Genomic DNA, 17858 nt, shown 5'->3' with positions numbered 1-17858 from the left:
ACCAGCATGGACATTGTGCTCCTCTATCTCTCTTCAATTAACATTACCATCAGTTCTTATGACAAAATTATCAGTTACCTACCACTTAGCTTTTTTCGCATCATTTCCGACCTTATGGAACTCTCTCCCTACTGAGATTTGATGTGAACTCTCTTATTCTAGATTCTTGGCACTTCTGAAATCCTATCTTTTCAGTCTGGCATTCCGAGTAGATACAAAATAAGGTTAGAAGTCCATGGTTATTGCAGTAACCTGGATGACAGTATGTATAGATAGATGATGGTTGCATTGTCTGTGTGTAGGTTGTATGAAGCGTCCTTTGTCTTCTTCCGTCTCTTGCTCTCTCTCCTAAAAAATGGTGTTCTTTTCCTATTCCCATTATTGTAAACTGCTTTGGTGTAAAGCAAAGGGTGGTCTAAAAGTTACAATAAACATAAACATCACATTCAATGAAGTGGATGATTTGACAAGCTTGCAGCACAAGCTAAAATCCATACAACTAGAGCTAGAAGAACTCTTGTATTTCTGGGTGGTTTGCTTACTGAATGTTTTCAAAGGATGAACTATGGCACAACATCAATATATCCTTAAGCATATGCCAAAAAGAGATGTTAGAATAGAAATTCATTGCTGACAAGATGACACACAGCACATAATTGATCCAAATGGCTACCGATTCAAATATAAATGTTTGTCATAGATCTTGCCAGAAGCTAACACTTATCACTTCTATGATGTTGCCTATTTATTAGGGCTGTTGGTCGATTAAAAATGTAATTCTAGTTAGTCTCAAATTAAAATTTTTAATCTTGAGTTAACTGTTCCGGCATTGCTATACTTGCCTGGGTCATGGGCAGCATCTGCAATTCAAGAAGGCTTTCTCCATTGGCTCTTAAAGCTTTCCTGCAGCCGCATCCTGCTTTCTCTTATGCAACTTCCTAGTTCTGTGGCTCTAGGAAGGCTCTTGGGGCTGGAAGAGTTAACTGGTCTGTTACAAATATCTCTGTACTTGCCAGGGTCACGGGTAGTATCTGCAGTTCAAGCAGACTTCCTCTGCCAGCCCTGAGAGCTTCCTTTGATGCAACTTCCTGTTTCTGCCATTGCAGGAAGACTCAGAGCCAGTGAAGGGACTTTTTTCTCTTTTTCATTATGTAGAACATATAGGAGTTAACTCATCAGTATGACTGAGTATGCTAAACCCATTGCAGATTATTTCTCCTTTTACAAAGTGAAGTGACTTGCTCAATATTGGGTGTGCTGGCACTTTTAAGGGCAATGTCTCCAAATGGCTTATTTGTGCACATCCAACTGGGATAGTAGAGAAAAAATAACCACCAAAATACCCTGCTCAAAAACACCGAGCAGCACCTACTATATAGAGTAATATACAACACCTCAACACATATTCATTTGTACTCAATTGCCTACCCTGGACATTAAAGAGCTCAACCAGAGGGAAGTAAAAGCTTCAGGTTTTCAATGGGAAGTATATAGAGAAGTTTCATTTGCTTGGGGCTAGAAGACTGCACTGGAGTTGCACTGGAGACTATCTTTAATGATTAGAAGTTGTAATTTCTCTGATGCAGCGGCATTGGTAGCTGCGAAACACTGTCAGTATTAGAGAGCAGAAAGTCTGTTAAGACAGAGAGCAGAAAGCCTGTAAAGACTTATTGGGAGACTCTAGGTGAAAGGTGTAGAGGAATCACAGCAAGTATAAAAGTTTTTTGAAATGTAGTATTTGATGGATGTCTGATGGCCAAAGGAATGTTTTGAAACTTCTGCATGATGGACTGATAAAAGAAAAAGTTGACTGTCTTTTGTTTGCTTAACTGGAGAAATGTTTATACTGTTTTAGGCATATTTTTGTAATCATGTAAAGATTTTTGAGCACCAGAGGGTAGGTTTTTATCCCAGTGACTGAGCTAGGAAGTTTGGAGAATTTCTCTATATAACTCCCGTTGAAAATCTGAGGCTTTTCCTTCCCTCTGGTTGAGCTCTTTAATTTTCAAGGTAGGCAACTGGATATGAATGAATATGTGTTGAAGTGTTGCATATTACTCTATATAGTAGGTGCTGCTCTGTGTTTTTGAGCAGGGCATTTTGGTGGTTATTTTTGCACATACCATGACAATAATGAAGCTTACTTATAAGTCAGGATATTTGGAGTATAATCTAAGTCTCTCAAATTTACTGCTAATGCTCCCTATAACATTGTGCAAAACAGCTGAATTGATCCCTAAAGATGATACTGAGCTTGATGGACCTTCAGTCTGTCCCAGTATGGCAATTCTTATGTTGTTATGATAGTTGCAACCCAGAACAACAGATTACAGATAAATGGTTTACAGAAAACATAGAAAAAAATGCAATACAAAAGACATCTGTAGATGCTGTAAGAAAGAATTGAAATGATCACTCGTAGCTGGCTTTGAAGGTCCAAAGGCAGAACATTTCTATACAGAAAGGCACCACAAGGTGGCACATTTCATCCATTGGAAACTTTGGAAACATTACAGCACCACTGTACTGGAAAAGCACTGGGATCATGACCGTAGGAGAATTATGGAGAATGAAGAAGTCATCCTTCACTGGTGCTAGACTGAAGTTTGCTGCTGCAAGGGGAAACTACTAAGTGCTGAGTAAAGTGCACCAGGATAGGAGACGCATTAGGCCCAAGGTAGCCCAGCTACCTCCCACAGCGAGCCTGGACATTCACTGCCAGGGCTATATCCGGCCCTGGCATTGAATATATGAGGCAAAGTTTGGAGGCTAGCACTTAGCTGGCCAAGCTGATTTACAACAGTTGGCTGGCTAAGACAAAATGGTCAAAGATAGACCTGCTTTTTAGATGAGTCTTTCTGGCCATGTGCCTTAGCCAGCCAATGAAAATCAGCGGTGGTCGGCTATGTTAGGCGACATAACCTGTCACTGGGCTAGCTGGCAAGCCCAACTATCTCCCACTGAATATCGGTAGATAGCCAGCCAAATGGGACTTAGCCCAGCCGGGAAAAATCTCCAGCCAACTAAGTCCTGCTGAATATTGGGGGGGATTATCAAGTGTGCTGAATTAAGGCCAAGTGATCCCCTAAGTACAGCCCAACAATGGTGCCTCTTGGCCCTTCCATTGCTTAACTGACAAGACATTAAGACTCGTTACATGCTGAAAATTATCATTATTGTACAAAACAAAACATATGTAGAAAAACACTGAAATTCATGTTAGATAATGGATGTGGCAGACCGCAGTGAAAGAGCTAAAGGAGAAATAACTCTGTGGTGTCCCCTTCCATTAGTGTCCTAAGCATGTGTTTATTTTGCTTAATGGTTAATCCAGGGCTGTATAGTGCCTGGGCATAATAAGAATGAAGCATGGGCAGAAGCCTAAAACTATACATAGCACCGCTATTTGTATGTTTACCAGCAGTCACCATATTACATCTGCAGTATATTAAACAACACTGACTGTACAAGCAAGGATATGGAATGTATGTACTGTAGCACCAAGACCAGCATTTGAGAAAGAAATACAGTAACCAGTGATGTAGTAAGGGGGGCAGGGGAGTAGACTGACTTGGCTGCTGCCTTCATGAGGGCCACCGCCGACAACAGCACCTCTCCTCCTCTCTGTCCCCCCCCACCACCATCACTACCATACTTCTTTATATGTTCGCCAGCGCAAGCAGTATCTTCCACTTGCTGCTCGTGCTGGCCCCTGCTCCCTTCTGACATCACTTCCTGGTCATGGAACCAGGACATGATGTCAGAAGGAAGGCAAAGCCAACGCGAGCAGCAGGTGGAAGATGTGCTCACACCCGCAAACATTTCAAGAGGTATGCAGGGGGCGGGGGTGCTCAAGTGGCAGGGAAGAGTTGGGGGGCGCACAGTGCAAAGATGCCAGACACCAACCTCCCTCACTAATTTCCCTCACCAGTTGATGGAGGTTGCCAGACATCAACCTCCATCACAACCAGCCACTGACGGTGACTGCCAGGTTTCATTATTGATTTGTTTATATTATCTGCTTTGTATACCCTGACAGCCATACTGTCTGCTGCTCCATGCTGCTCCAGGCCTCTCTTTTATGCACTTTTCTCTTCCCACCAGAGCTGCGCTCCATCATTCACACACCCAACCACACAACTTCTTGAAGAAAGTGGGGACACACTAAAGCTTATATATTCAGACCACAGGAGCTAGCCAGGCTGACTCCCGCAGTCAGTGCTGAGCCTGGATATTCAATGCCAGGCCATTTCCAGTGACCAACACTGAATATCCAGTCTTATTTTTGGTCTCTAAAAATGTAGCCAGCCAAGTAATTATTCAGCACTGGCCAGCTAAGTTTATGGCAGCCAAAGACAGACCAGCTATTTAAGCAGCCTAGTTTGGGCACCAAACGTAGCCGGCCAGTGCTTTAAATTTAGTGGATAGCCAGGTAAGTCAAGCAAGATATCCAGCAAGCCACTAAGGATCAGATTCTGCAGCCAGCGCCTCCAAAACTGGTGCCAATTGCATGTCAATCAAGCACATAGGCACCGGACATGTAGGCCAGGGTTTTGAAGGCCTACATTTCCAGCGCCTATGTTTGATGTGAATCATGTCTACAGAGGTGCCTACTGGCGCCTGAGGTCATTTTCGGCATTAACCACGCCTCTATCAACCTTAAACACTGGTAGGCACCTCCATAGATGAGATTCTGGTGCTGGAAATGTAGGCAGGCACCTAACTTTTATTTAATGCGATTTGAATTGCTTTTAAACAACGCAGTCAATTACTGAGTTGCTTAAAGGCAATTAAACCAATTAAGTTAGGCGGTGGTAGGGCACCTACCGCTGCCTGTCTTCTGGCACCACTTCCAGAATCAGGGCCTAAGTGCTAATATTCAGCGGCCATCTCACGCTGGATTTGCTATTTAACTGGCCAGGAGTCATTCCTGGATGGTTAAATAGTGCTGAACATCAGGTGGACTGAATTCTGGCTGGGCTGGCAAAGTATCCAGCAAATGATTTATCTTGTTATAAACTGCTGCAAGAATATTGTTCCACAGGAGACTAGTCAATTGAGGACTAAGTGACTTTATTGTGGGTGTATGACAGCGACATGATACAGTAATCTATCAGAACAATCAACAGACACACACGTTAGAGGCAGATATTCAAAACAGAGATATTTAGTCACTATTTTCCAGTTGTTATTTCCTGAGGCTTTCATCATCGCACAGCAACTGGACTGGAGAGGTAGAAGGTAGAGTTGGAGAAAAGGGTTAGAGAGCATAGAGCACCCACTACCAATGGCACACTAAGACAGAATTCGGTCACTTTGTCTTTCAGTAGCAAAGGGACCCGAAAACATTTCTATTTTGGCAAGCAGGGATGTTTTTCATTGTTCAGAATATCAATTTATGCATATCTTAGTACACTAGGGTTACTAGATTTACCATTCAGAAAATCCTGACCTCTTAGACCCGCCTCCCAGGCCTGCCAAGTTCTACCCATCACGCCCCAATCTCGCCCTAAACCCACACGTCCCTGCCCCCTGCTGCCTGCTCTAGTCAGGCAGGAGGACATGCGAGTATGCGACGCGATGACGTTGCACACAAGCACGTGTGTGTGACATGATTGCTTTGCCCTCCTGCCTGACGGCAATTTTGAGGGAGGCTTTTCAAAACCTGGACAAAGTGCTGGGTTTTGAAAAGCTGTCCGGACCCCCTAACATGTCTTCAAAAGGAGGACATGTCCAGAGAAATCCGGATATCTGGTAACCCTATAGTATACACTGGAAGCAAGAACATGGGAGTTAAATAAAATCAAGTAGCACATGAACAGGTTATCTGCATCATGTTTCAATAGTTCTCAGTATTATTTGCTCTATATTTACTATGTACTCCTAAATACCGTGTTAATCTCCACATTGTTAATCTCTCGATTTGTAAATTGCCTTGAACCTTGTTAGGCACAGAGCAACCAAGAAATTGCAGATTAGATTAGATTTGATTCTCCTTCAAAATAATAAATGCTTTCTTCCCTCAAGAATACACTGAATTTAATACTGTAGCCATTGATACAAAGCATAATGGAAGCCTGATTCTTTGGAACATTATCAGAAACATATTCCAGAACTCAACACCCTGACACCAACTATAGGAACTTTTCATTTTTCTAGACAAGAGTCTCTTTGATGAACAAGGATGCAAAGGATAATTTCATTCAACACATTTTCAATGATCAAGTGTTGTCTTTAGAAGAGCACTGTTCAACAGCTAAGCTTGACCAAAGAAAACTAGGGGAAAGATGTAGGCTTTCTTTTTGAGCATGGATCCAGTCATGTGGGAATCTAGCATGTTGCTAATACTTCCAAATTTGTTTTTCTTTAAATTATCTTCATTCCTCTTCCCATGAGGCAAGCAAAGACTGTCATGACCATTTTTGGGTTCACTTCCACCAAGTCTTCTGGAAGAGCGTAGACTCTGGCTCCAATTTTTCTCGCCATGGAAATGGCATACCTGCAAGAAAAATTAAGGTATGTAAAATTTCAAAGGCAAGATAGCCAGTGCCGGATTTAGACTTGGTGAGGACCTAAGCTATATAAATATTTTATTTATTATTTTATTTATTTAGATTTATATCCCGTCCTCCCAGTAGCTCAGAACGGTCTACAAGTAAACATACACAATGGAAGTAATTAGACAAATAAGATGTACAATAGGTTTAAATGTTTGGACATACAAGACTGTGCAGTATTTAAATACAGGGGGTATATGGCAAATTAGGAGTAGAGTTTAAGTATAAGCAGTTTAGTTTAGATAAGTCGTTTAGTTTAGTATAAGTAGATTAGTTTAGTACAAGTTATTTGAGTTTAGATACAATTTATCAGAGTACAGACTAAGAGAGGACTATACTGAAATTTAGGGAGAAGTTAAACAGGGGAGAGAAGAAAGAGGTGGGGTTTAAGGGGGGGTGTAGACTGAGGGAGACCTTTAGTTGAAGAGGAGGGTCTTTACCATTTTATGGAATGTCAATAAAGAGTTCTGTTGCCTGAGTTGAGGGGGGAGTTGATTCCAGAGATGTGGAATGAAGTGGCTGTAGGATCGTTTGCGGGCAGTTTCTGAGAGGAGGGACCTTCCAGGGGGAATGCATAGGCGTATTTCTGATTTTGAGCGGAGGGTGCGAATGGGGGTGTAGATGGGAAGCTTGGATTTTATGTAGGAGGGGGTGGTGGCATAAATTCTCTTGTGGGCTATTGCTAGGAAATGGAATTTTTAAAATAATTTTAGCATGCATTGATATATATGTTTATAACAATAATAATAATAACAATTTATATACCGCAATACCATTAAGTTCTATGCGGTTTACAATAGATTAAGCGAGGTACAAATTGATTGAATTTAAGAGGGGAGAAGAGGAGAGTTAATGGCAGATAAAGGCCAAATGGCCCATCTAGTCTGCCCATCTGCAGTAGCCATTATCTCTTCCTCTCTCTAAGAGATCCCCCATGTGCCTATACCATGCCTTCTTGAATTCAGACACAGTCTCTGTCTCCATCACTTCTTCCGGGAGACTGTTCCACGCATCTACCACCCTTTCTGTAAAAACGTATTTCCTCAGATTACTCCTGAGCCTATCACCTCTTAACTTCATTATTGGTTTGCCTCTACTTTTTTGTTGTTTTATTTTATTCTCTTTTTTTCCCTACTTTTGGCATCCATTGCCTCCATAGCACCCAATATTCAAAGGGGCTGGCCAACATCTAAAGTTACAAACCACAACCAATTCAACTAGCATAGCTGAATATACCTAAGGCTGATGATAATACTGATGATTATACAGATATCACCATTAAGGAGGCAATTCTACAGTTGGTCTTCATTTAGACACCCCAAGAATGTGCGGTAGCAGCCTGGTGCCCAGGTTTCATTATAGAATACTAATGGAACCCAATATCACTGCATCTAATATTTACACGTGTGCAGTCAAACCAGGTATATTTCAAGGTTTCAAGGTTTATTAAATATTTGATGAATCGCTAAATCTGATTACAAAGCGATGTACATAATTATAAAATTGGATAGAATTAAAAATAAATACAAAATAAATAAACATTAAGATTAAGACAGGACAGACATTAGTTGGAGGGGAAGGAGGGTAAAAAGTTACAACTGTTATATCAAGAAAACATATAAGGGAAAAACAAAAGGAAACTAGGTAATATTAAAAGGAAAAATCATAAAATCAAGAAAGTTTAAACGTTAAAAGCATCTTTAAAAAGGTATGTTTTCAGGGATTTTTTAAAAGAAGGGATATCTTTTTCGTTTTTGATATGTTGGGGCAAAGAGTTCCACCACTGGGGACCAATTACAGAGAACATGTCTGATCTTCGTGTGCCTATTATTTTTAAAGAGGGAACAACTAGTAAATTTTGAGAAGATGGCCTGAGTGCACGCGCGGAACTGTGGGGAATTAGCATTTTTGATATAAACTGAGGTTCATTGTTAACCAAGGTTTTAAATATAAGTAACAAGACCTTAAACATTATGCGATGGCTAATAGGGAGCCAATGAGCGTCAATAAGTAATGGTGTTACGTGATCATATTTCCTGGCGTTATAAATCAATTTGATAGCAGTGTTTTGAATAATTTGCAAACGTCGTTTTTCTTTTTGAGTAATGTTAAGCAGTAAAGAATTACAATAATCCATTTTGGTTATTACTAATGAATGAATTAAAATATTGCGTGATTTGGGCTCAAGAAATTTGGAAATGGATCGTATTAAGCGTAGTTTATAGAAGCATATTTTAACTATATTGTTGATATGGTCTTTGAATTCTAGTTTGTCATCGATTATAACTCCTAAGATTTTTAATTTGGGAACGATTTCAATTGGAGTATTGTTAAGAATAAATGGTAAGAATAAATATTTATTATCCACTGTACATAATAATTTCAAGAATAAACTGTACAGAAAAATGCTTAAGTACCTGAATGTAAACCACTTAGACAACCTCCATTGATAGGTGGTATACAGTAAAAATAACTTAAATAAATGCTTAATGCAGACATAAAGCTGGGCCAGAAGAGGCACTGGCTCAAGGCATCAAAATTTAGGCCCAACATCTCTCCTTTTCTCTTCCCTTTCCCTTGCAGGTGTGTGTGTAGGGGGAAAGCATTAGAGAAAGAAGCTAAACTGGGGTTCGGGATTCTGGGGCCATTATTCATAAGGGGGGGAACACTTTAGACAGGGGTATTGGGAGAGGGGTTACGGAAAGGCACTGGTCTGGGATTTGGGATTCTGGTGCCATTATTCACAAATGGAGGGAACAACTTTAGAGAGGGAAAAGCTACCAGATCTCAGATAGGGAAGGGGTGTCAATGTAAAAGTTAGCTCAGGATGTTACAGTCCCTTGAGCCAGCTCTGCATAGAAGGGTAAATTATCATTTTTGCATTCCTTTATCGGACCTTTGGCATATGTTCCCTCCCTCAGAGCACTATCTTGGATCGCCCTCTTAAAGGACCAATTTTATCCACATAAGCACCAAAAGTCAATCAAGTTATGTATTCGCCAACCATCAGCAAATGTATAATCTGCACTGAATATCAGGTTATACAGTACTAAATAATCTGAGATTTCAGTCATAGACATTAGAGAATGACATGGGGGCAACTTTTTCTCCGTCCCCGCAGGAACTCAATTTCCCCATCCCGTCCCTGAGAGTTTTGTCACTGTCCCTATTCCTGCCCCATTCCTGCAAGCTTTGCCCCAACCGCACAAGTCTCCTCTGATGCAACTTCCTGTTTCCGGTTGCATCGGAGGAGGCTTTTCTAGCAGGCAACCCGACGCGACTTCAAGGCTCCGGCTGTAATACAGCTCATAGCCTTATGGAAATCGCCAGTTTCAACAAGAAAAGGTAAGGGAAAAGGAGGAAGGGAGGGAAATGCACGGCTGGCTGGCAGGAAGGAGCTGCTGGACCGCGTGAAGGGTGCTGGGGGTGGGGAGATGGAGAGAAGAAGACGCTGAAGACGGGGACAGAGACGGGGCAGTGAAAGGGACATCGGGGACGGGGACGGGGCGGTGAAGGGGACGGCAGAGACGGGGACAGGGCGGTGAAAGGGACGGCGGGGACGGGGCGGTGAAGAGGATGGTGGTCCGGGGACAGGGCGGGGACGGGGACAGAATTTTTCCCCGTGTCATTCTCTAATGTGAATGTGAAAGTGGCATGAAAGCAGTAAATAGTCCACGTGAGGGACCCAGGTCACTGCATGATTTGCTTTACTTCTATTACAAAGTTAGGTGATCTGAACATACTTGGCATTATTGAGTTTCTCCTCATCATTCAAGTCCTCTGTTTTCAAAAGGTCATATTTGATTGAACCCGGCTGAATAGCATCAATGAGATCCAGGACTGGCAGACTTGTGCTAATCCTACTGTCCTACACATAAAAAACATGAAAAAGACACATGTGAAACAGCAAGATGTTAAGGAAAATATTATCATTTTCTAAGCAGTAGCTGTTATGGGTACATAACTGTTTACCCATGGAAATAAACCCTTTAAAATTTTCCCAGGGCCTCTATTTTTTTGGCGGGGGGGGGGGGGGGGGGGGGGGGGGGGAGATAGGGTTACCAGATTTTCCTTTGGGAAAATCCAGACCCATGGCTCCGCCCCCAGGTCCACCCAGTTCCACCTCTTTCCCTCTCTGTTCTGTCCTCCAGCCCTGCCCCAGACAGCATCAACGCATGCACGGATGCCCCTTCCCGACACGATTATGTTGGGATGCTTTTCAAAACCTGGACAAAGTGCCTGGTTTTGAAAAGCCGTCCGGACCTCCGGACATGTCCTCAAAAAGAGGGCATGTCCGGGGAAATCCAGATGTCTGGGAACCCTAGGAAGAGAGTATGCATGATGTTCACTGTGCAACCTAATTTTACCTGCAGAGTAGGATGGATAAAAATTATCCCTGCTAAACTGGCTACCATGAGATTTTCAAAGAGAAACTCTGCAAGGAGTTTTTCTTCGAAATGCAGCTTCCAAGCCCATGATTTCAAAAGGGGTAAGTCTATAACTGTGTGCCTCCATCGAGGGGCCCTGAAAACACGTGGTCAGAGCCTACTGTACACCACACCTGGGCATCCAAATTCTGTATGAGAATACTGGCACAACCTAGCATTGTCGTGCCTTGCATTGAACCCGGCTGTCGTGCCCGACATTTCCATGTCCACATAGTCCCTAAATTGCGTGTCTAAATGGGAGCCCTGCCAGTGCTCTGTTCATGTGCATGTCCCCTTGCATTTATGCCCTGTGCTATTTATGCACACCATTACAGAATAGCGCTTAAGTGCCTTGCCAGCATTTCATGGGAAAGTGTGCACGTAACGTGCAGAAAGTGCTATTAGTATTGTACACCAGTGGTTCTTAAACCCAATCAGTCAGGTTTCAAGATATCCCTAATGCAGGGGTAGGGAACTCCGGTCCTCGAGAGCCGTATTCTAGTCAGGTTTTCAGGATTTCCCCAATGAATATGCATTGAAAGCAGTGCATACAAACAGATCTCATGCATATTCATTGGGGAAATCCTGAAAACCCGACTGGAATACGGCTCTCGAGGACCGGAGTTCCCTACCCCTGCCCTAATGAATATGCATGACGCAGATTTGCAAGTCTGTCACCACTATAATATGCAAATCTGCATCATGCATATTCATTAGGGATATCTTGAAACCTGAGTGATTGGGGCTGGTTTAAGAACCACTGCTATACACTGTAGAATTGCCCTTAAAAGCGCCAAAACATAGCAGAAAAATGAGTACTAAGCTCAAACGTGGTCGCCGTTTATAAAATACCACTTAGCACTGGGATTTGTGCCCAATTTTAGGCATAAGGATTTAGATCTGGGTACAGATCCACACAGAAATCCAAATTAGTGTTAATAAACATCAATGATTGCTTGTTAACAGCCAATTATTGATTAACAGCTCATTACACTATGTAACAATTTTATTTTTTTGTTCCTGGGTAATAAGTGTTCTTTCTTAATTGCCTATGCCACAAAAGTATAGAAAATGTCTATCATTCCCCTCAAACTTTGCTGTTGCGATCAGGACATTGATATTTTGAAATTTACATTTTTTTTGCAGAACATTCCAGATTGATTCCAAGCTGAGTAAACTTAGGGGCCCTTTTACTAAGGTAAAAAAAGAGCCATGAAGTTTGCTTTACCAAGAATTTGGCAGGAACCCACTGACCACTCAAGCAACTGCTACTTCTGCATGGTGGAACCTTCCAAATGTCGAACTGGCAAGTATGCTTCTGCAATCACATATCCAGATATTCCTTCATCCATCGCCCCAGTGCCACATTGCCCTGATCTCCCAATACCACTCCCCCAAAGAGAAAGAGCAGCTTCAGAAAAGAGCAGCAAGTCATAGAGTAAAGGAGAGGTTGTAGATCCAGTTTACAATATCAGTGGTGCAGCTGAGGAGAGAAACCCATTCTATCCAAACCAAAAAGACCTCAACGACATGATCAGAGATCTTGGTCTCTCCAAGTCTAGTGCCGAGCTTTTGATGTCTAGGCTCAAGCAGTGGAACTTGTCAGATAAAAGTGTGCAAGTCACAGATCAGAGGAAGCGTCACCAAGCTTCTTCCACCTTCTCCACTCATCAAGATGGGCTCTGCTTCTGCCACAATGTGCCCAGTCTGTTTGAGGCAATTGGAATCACCTTTAACCTGAAAGAGTGATGTCTCTTCATTGAAAGTTCATGCAGGAGCATCAAAGCCGTGCTGCTCCATAACAGGAACAAATACCCATCTCTTCCACTGACTCACTCAGTGTACCTGTGTTGTAAACATCAAGACCTTACTAGGTGCCGTATGATGAGTACAGCTGGGAAGTCATTGGAGAAATCAAAATGGTGGCATTCCTAATGTGTCTCCAAGGCGGTTTTACCATGTCTCCCTGCTATCTCTACCTTTGGGATGGCAGGGACACAAAGGCACACTACTAAAGGCAGGGCTGGCCATAGTGGACCAAGTTCTGTGTGGGGAGAAATAACATCAAATGGGAACCTCTGGTGGATCCCCAGAAGGTGCTGATGCCACTACTGCATATCCTAATGAAACAATTTGTTAGAGCTCCACATAAGGAGTCAGAAGCCTTCAAGTACCTTCATGATATCTTCCATAATCTGTCTGATGTCTTCGTCGGACCAGAGATAAAAAAGCTAACTAGGAAGAAGAAAGTAGCTTGGAACAGCTTTGTCACAGCGGTTTGAGGCTTCCTGGGCAATCACAAGGCCAAAAACTACATGGATTTGGTTGAGAATCTGGTGAATTACAGTAAAATGGTTTGTAAGATGTCTCTCAAAGTGCATATCCTTTATACTCATCTTGAAACATTCAAGAAGAACATGGTCGCATATTCAGAAGAGCAAGGTGAGCGCTACCAAAGACAATATAATGCAAACATGATGGGAGACTATATCTGGGAGCTGATACATGAAAGTGACTTACAATATAATCGCAAATCACGAAAAACTACTCACTTCTAAATCTTCTGTGGTCATCTTTGTACAACTTCAATCTAAATACATGTTAACTGTGATTCATATGCTGCTTTTTATGATGTTAAAAGAATAAAAAGATGAAAATTCAGCATTTTCACATTTTAAATAGATAAATTGCAAAATTTGACTATCCTGGTCACAAAAGCAAAGTTTTATAGAAATAGACATTTTCTATCCTTTTTAGGCATGAGCAATTAGGAAAGTACACTTACTGCTCAGGAACAAAAATCGTGTTATAATTATCTAATTTATTTGCTTGTGGATCTCAGGATTTGTAGAATTTGCAGGGGCGTGCCCAGTTGGTGCTGAGAACTGTATGCTGAATGTGAGAGCAACCAAAGAGAGTAAGCATTATCAAATTACTGCTCTTGTCCATCAAGGGCACTCTCGCTGTTAGAATGTGAGATAACACGAGATCAATTATAGGATCAACAGCAACAATTAATAGGAGGGGGCACACATTTCAGCTCTCTTTGAACCTCAGTGAGCATGCATCCTAGGTCCCACCCATAGGTGTCACTGTTACATAATGCCTGAGTTTTCTTCTCTACACAGGCTGGGAATTTTGCCTATAAAATAAGATGTCATGTTTTAGAATGTACCTTGAAACTGGAGATGCAGGAGCTTTTCTCAGCTTCTTTCAAGATTTCATTTACCCAGTTAATGATTATGTCATCGTTGACCTTCTCTCCATCCCCGATATCTTCCAGCATGTTCAGTGTGTACCTTAACACAAACAAGCTCTGGTTCTCAACTTAATAGGCCCACAATTGCTATGTTATATATATCCCACTACGTGGGGCTTTACATTTAGGTGATTTTGCAAACATAGGGCTGACTTAACTTATGGACCAGGTGAGGCTGTGGACAGGGTGCCAGGACTAAAGGGTGCCAAATGCCCAGGGCTATGATGTCGCTGTCCCATAAGTTAAGCCTTTAGTAAAGTGAGCACTCAGTAGAGGGCAGTAAACAGCTTTTCCAATACCTCCGCATCAGCTGCCAGAGCAAGGCCAGTGTCAGAGTTCGATTTCCTTCATTCAGATCCTGACCAGCAACGCCAACCAGTGAAAATTTGGCTTGATTCTTTCCGAGCTCAACAGCATAGTTGCAGTTTTCAAGCTGTAAGTGAAACGAAGCCAATGACATGTGGTATGCTGCTGGTATTCAAACTTATAAGATAATAGGAAATAAAATGTGTCACAGTCTAATGAAAGGTACCAAGTCTTAGTGCACGTTTACTTGAGAAATGAGGCAACAATGTCAGTTGGGTTCTATTTATAACGAAAAAGTTTTGTTAATTGAAATGATATATCTCTGGCAAATGAAAAGATAGAAAGATGTGGTGTGCTCTCCTTTCTTCTTCTCTTTTTTTCCTTCATATATTTGGCTGTTGCCCTTATACCTTTAGGCAAATGCTCAGTGTTTTCCAATTCATGTGGCCCCCCCCCCCCCTTTTTTTAATCTACAATTGCAGGTTTGAATTCTCTGCAGCTAGCCTTAAAATTGTATCTCCGTTTGGATTTCTCTTGCTGCAATTAATTATTTAAAGTATCATTTTGTAATAGCCTTTTGGGGAGTCTTTATATTTCACATCATTTACATCTTTTAGTATAATGTGGTGGGCATTTCTAGATTATCTATCGGCTGTGTTGTTTTTAATTGCACATTACAGATATCATTTGTAAGGAAGGTTGGTTTTAAAATTATTGTTGTTTATTTTTGTATTCATGACCTTTTAAATTATATGAAGATTTATGATGATTGTTTGTTTATTCAGATGGAAATTATATGAAGACTCATGATGATTGTTTGCTTATCACTAATTTATATTTATATTTTATTAGTAATATACCATACTCTGTTTATTTTTAATTATTTTTCTCTTCTGGTCTTGACATATATTTAAAATTATTTTATGTTTATATGTTTTCTTTTTATGTCCCTTGATAGCTATTTTTCCAGGCATTTTTGTTATATTTTTCTTTTTTTCTTTATCACCATGGTATGTATTGCATATTTACAATTTTATCTCTCTTCTCTTTCTTTTCATTTCTCATTCTTTGTCCTTATCACTTTTTAGGTATTCTCACCTTTTCCCATATTACTTTTACACTCCCCCCTCTCTTACACTTGGTTAACCTTGGTCTAATTTTATATTTTATATTTTATATCTATTTGTTTTTCATTTAGATTCATTCAGTATGTTTATGCATATTAAAATCAGAAAAATTTTTTATATTTATATATACGCTTTTACCTATGCATGAATTTTCTCTTCTTTTCTTCACTCTCTTACTCATTTTTCCCTTTCCACATATTTCTATTTTCCACACATCTATCATAAGCACAAGTAGGATCATCATAAAATACAATATTTTATTATTTTACTATTTATTTCTTATATGGTTGTGTTAATATTGTATTTGTACCTATTAGGACCCCTGATGAAGGTTGTCCGAAACACGGACCGTGTTGGGTCCCTCGCCTGGTAAAAGATTTTTAGTTAAGATTTATTTGTCAAAATAAAATTTGCCTGCACCGTGTACAAGTCTGCAGTTTTGGTTTGTTTGTGCTGCATTTGAATCAGCATCTTTTTGATTATTTAGCCAGCTGAATAACTCAATTTCTAAGACTAGACTAGGTCCCTTTTCTTGTATTAAGACACAAATGATTTGAGTGAGCAGAAGACATAGAGCAGATTGCCCTTATATGGAAGGCTGACCCCTAGTGGTATTTCTGTGAAACCACTAATAGGGGTCTGGGTTACCTTTTGTAACCAGGAGCAAGATGAGGTGGGTTATATAGAATCCGTGGAATGGTATATTATTGTGCATTTACATGTACATGAGGGCCCACATCCTTGAACACTTTGTTTTATAGAATTGCTCTTTTTATTTTTAAAGGCATGCTAATGAACCAGATATACACTAACAAATGCATATTCCTAGTGGGTAGTTTCTTTATCTAAACTACTTCCACATAGCCACACAGAATGATTTGTCTTCCTGTAAAATGACTTATATGTTCCTCTTTCTTTATTTAACTAGCTATTTCATACGCGTGATGAGACATACGTGGGGCTCTTGGTAGTGACAGACTTGAGAAATTGCAGCAGCAGTGTTTCATACTCAAAAATACTCAAAAATAAAAATCTTATGTGTGCACAAGGGTAAATGTGCAACAACCCCCAGATTCTATATAAGGAGCTGAAGGCCAATTGTTGCTTGAAATTCCATCATTTAAGTTTGTGGTCCATTTGACTCTTTGGCACGCAATAATCTCCATATAAGGTGCCTCTTTACGGAATGTGTTGCCCACTGATGTTAAGGGATCTTCAAGTGTGTTTACAATTTGTGAAGACAGTTTTGTTTAAGCAAGCCTTTTCTTGAAGGCTAACATTATTTTATTGTTGTTTCTGCAGTTTTTGGGATTGCCTGTTTTGATTTTTTTGTATGTGTGTGTATGTTCTATTGAACCCCGCGCAAAATTTTGGGATGCTGCAGGTCATAAATTTTTAAATAAATTTAGGCACAGTGGCCCTGATTCTATAAATGACGCCTAAAGTTAGGTACCTAGATTGGCACAGCCAGCTGAGCTAGCTGCCTAACTTAGGCCCTCTTTTACAAAGGTGCGCTATGCGTTTTAGCGCAGATTTAGTGTGTGCCGAATCAATGCATGCACTAACCGCTAATGCGTCCATAGGATAACATGCACGCGTTAGCGTTTAGCGCGTGTTGAGTACGCGATAATATTTAGCATGCGCTAAAAAGCATAGCGCACCTTTATAAAAGAGGGGGTTAGGGTTACCAGATTTTCTGGAATGAAAATCTGGACCCTTGGTCCCGCCCCTGGGCCTGCCACTGCAGAGGTCTCCAGGAGCCACCATTTGCCCCCAAGTCTTGCATTGAAGAACACTGCCTTAAGCCAATGCTGGTCGTGAATGCAAACAAATCTGGTGTCATGTCCCCACATAGGAAAAAAAAAAAACCCCAGCATGGTGATTGGGCTCATGGTAGCATTCAAACAGAAAGGAACACCCTACAGACCATGTGAGCTTCTCTTTAAGTTTATTAGGATTTTATATACCGCCTATCAAGGTTTTCTAAGCGGTTTTACAATCAGGTACTCAAGCATTTTCCCTATCTGTCCCGGTGGGCTCACAATCTATCTAATGTACCTGGGGCTATGGAGGATTAAGTGACTTGCCCAGGGTCACAAGGAGCAGCGCGGGGTTTGAACCCACAACCCCAGGATGCTGAGGCTGTAGCTCCAACCACCGCGCCACACATTTTGAAATTCAA

At 41.1% G+C, this 17858-nt stretch overlaps 1 protein-coding gene across 2 annotated transcripts in view; it reads right to left on the bottom strand.

Annotated features, from left to right (window-relative positions):
- Window positions 1-5052: 5052 nt before the first annotated feature.
- Window positions 5053-17858, bottom strand: part of LCP1 (lymphocyte cytosolic protein 1) — an 86332-nt gene continuing 73526 nt past the window's right edge. For both annotated transcript variants that reach the window (XM_033949805.1, XM_033949806.1), the window contains exons 13-16: window positions 14543-14676; window positions 14160-14283; window positions 10301-10425; window positions 5053-6499 (exon numbers count right to left, since the gene is read on the bottom strand). In XM_033949805.1, coding sequence (XP_033805696.1) covers window positions 6367-6499; window positions 10301-10425; window positions 14160-14283; window positions 14543-14676 — 516 coding nt within the window. In that variant the 3' untranslated portion in view covers window positions 5053-6366. The remainder of the gene's footprint in view (window positions 6500-10300; window positions 10426-14159; window positions 14284-14542; window positions 14677-17858) is intronic.

The sequence above is a fragment of the Geotrypetes seraphini genome, chromosome 6 (assembly GCF_902459505.1).
Source record: "Geotrypetes seraphini chromosome 6, aGeoSer1.1, whole genome shotgun sequence".
NCBI classification, from domain to species: Eukaryota; Metazoa; Chordata; class Amphibia; order Gymnophiona; family Dermophiidae; genus Geotrypetes; species Geotrypetes seraphini.
Note: the sequence above shows the minus strand (reverse complement) of the source record. Positions and strands in the feature narration are given on the sequence as shown.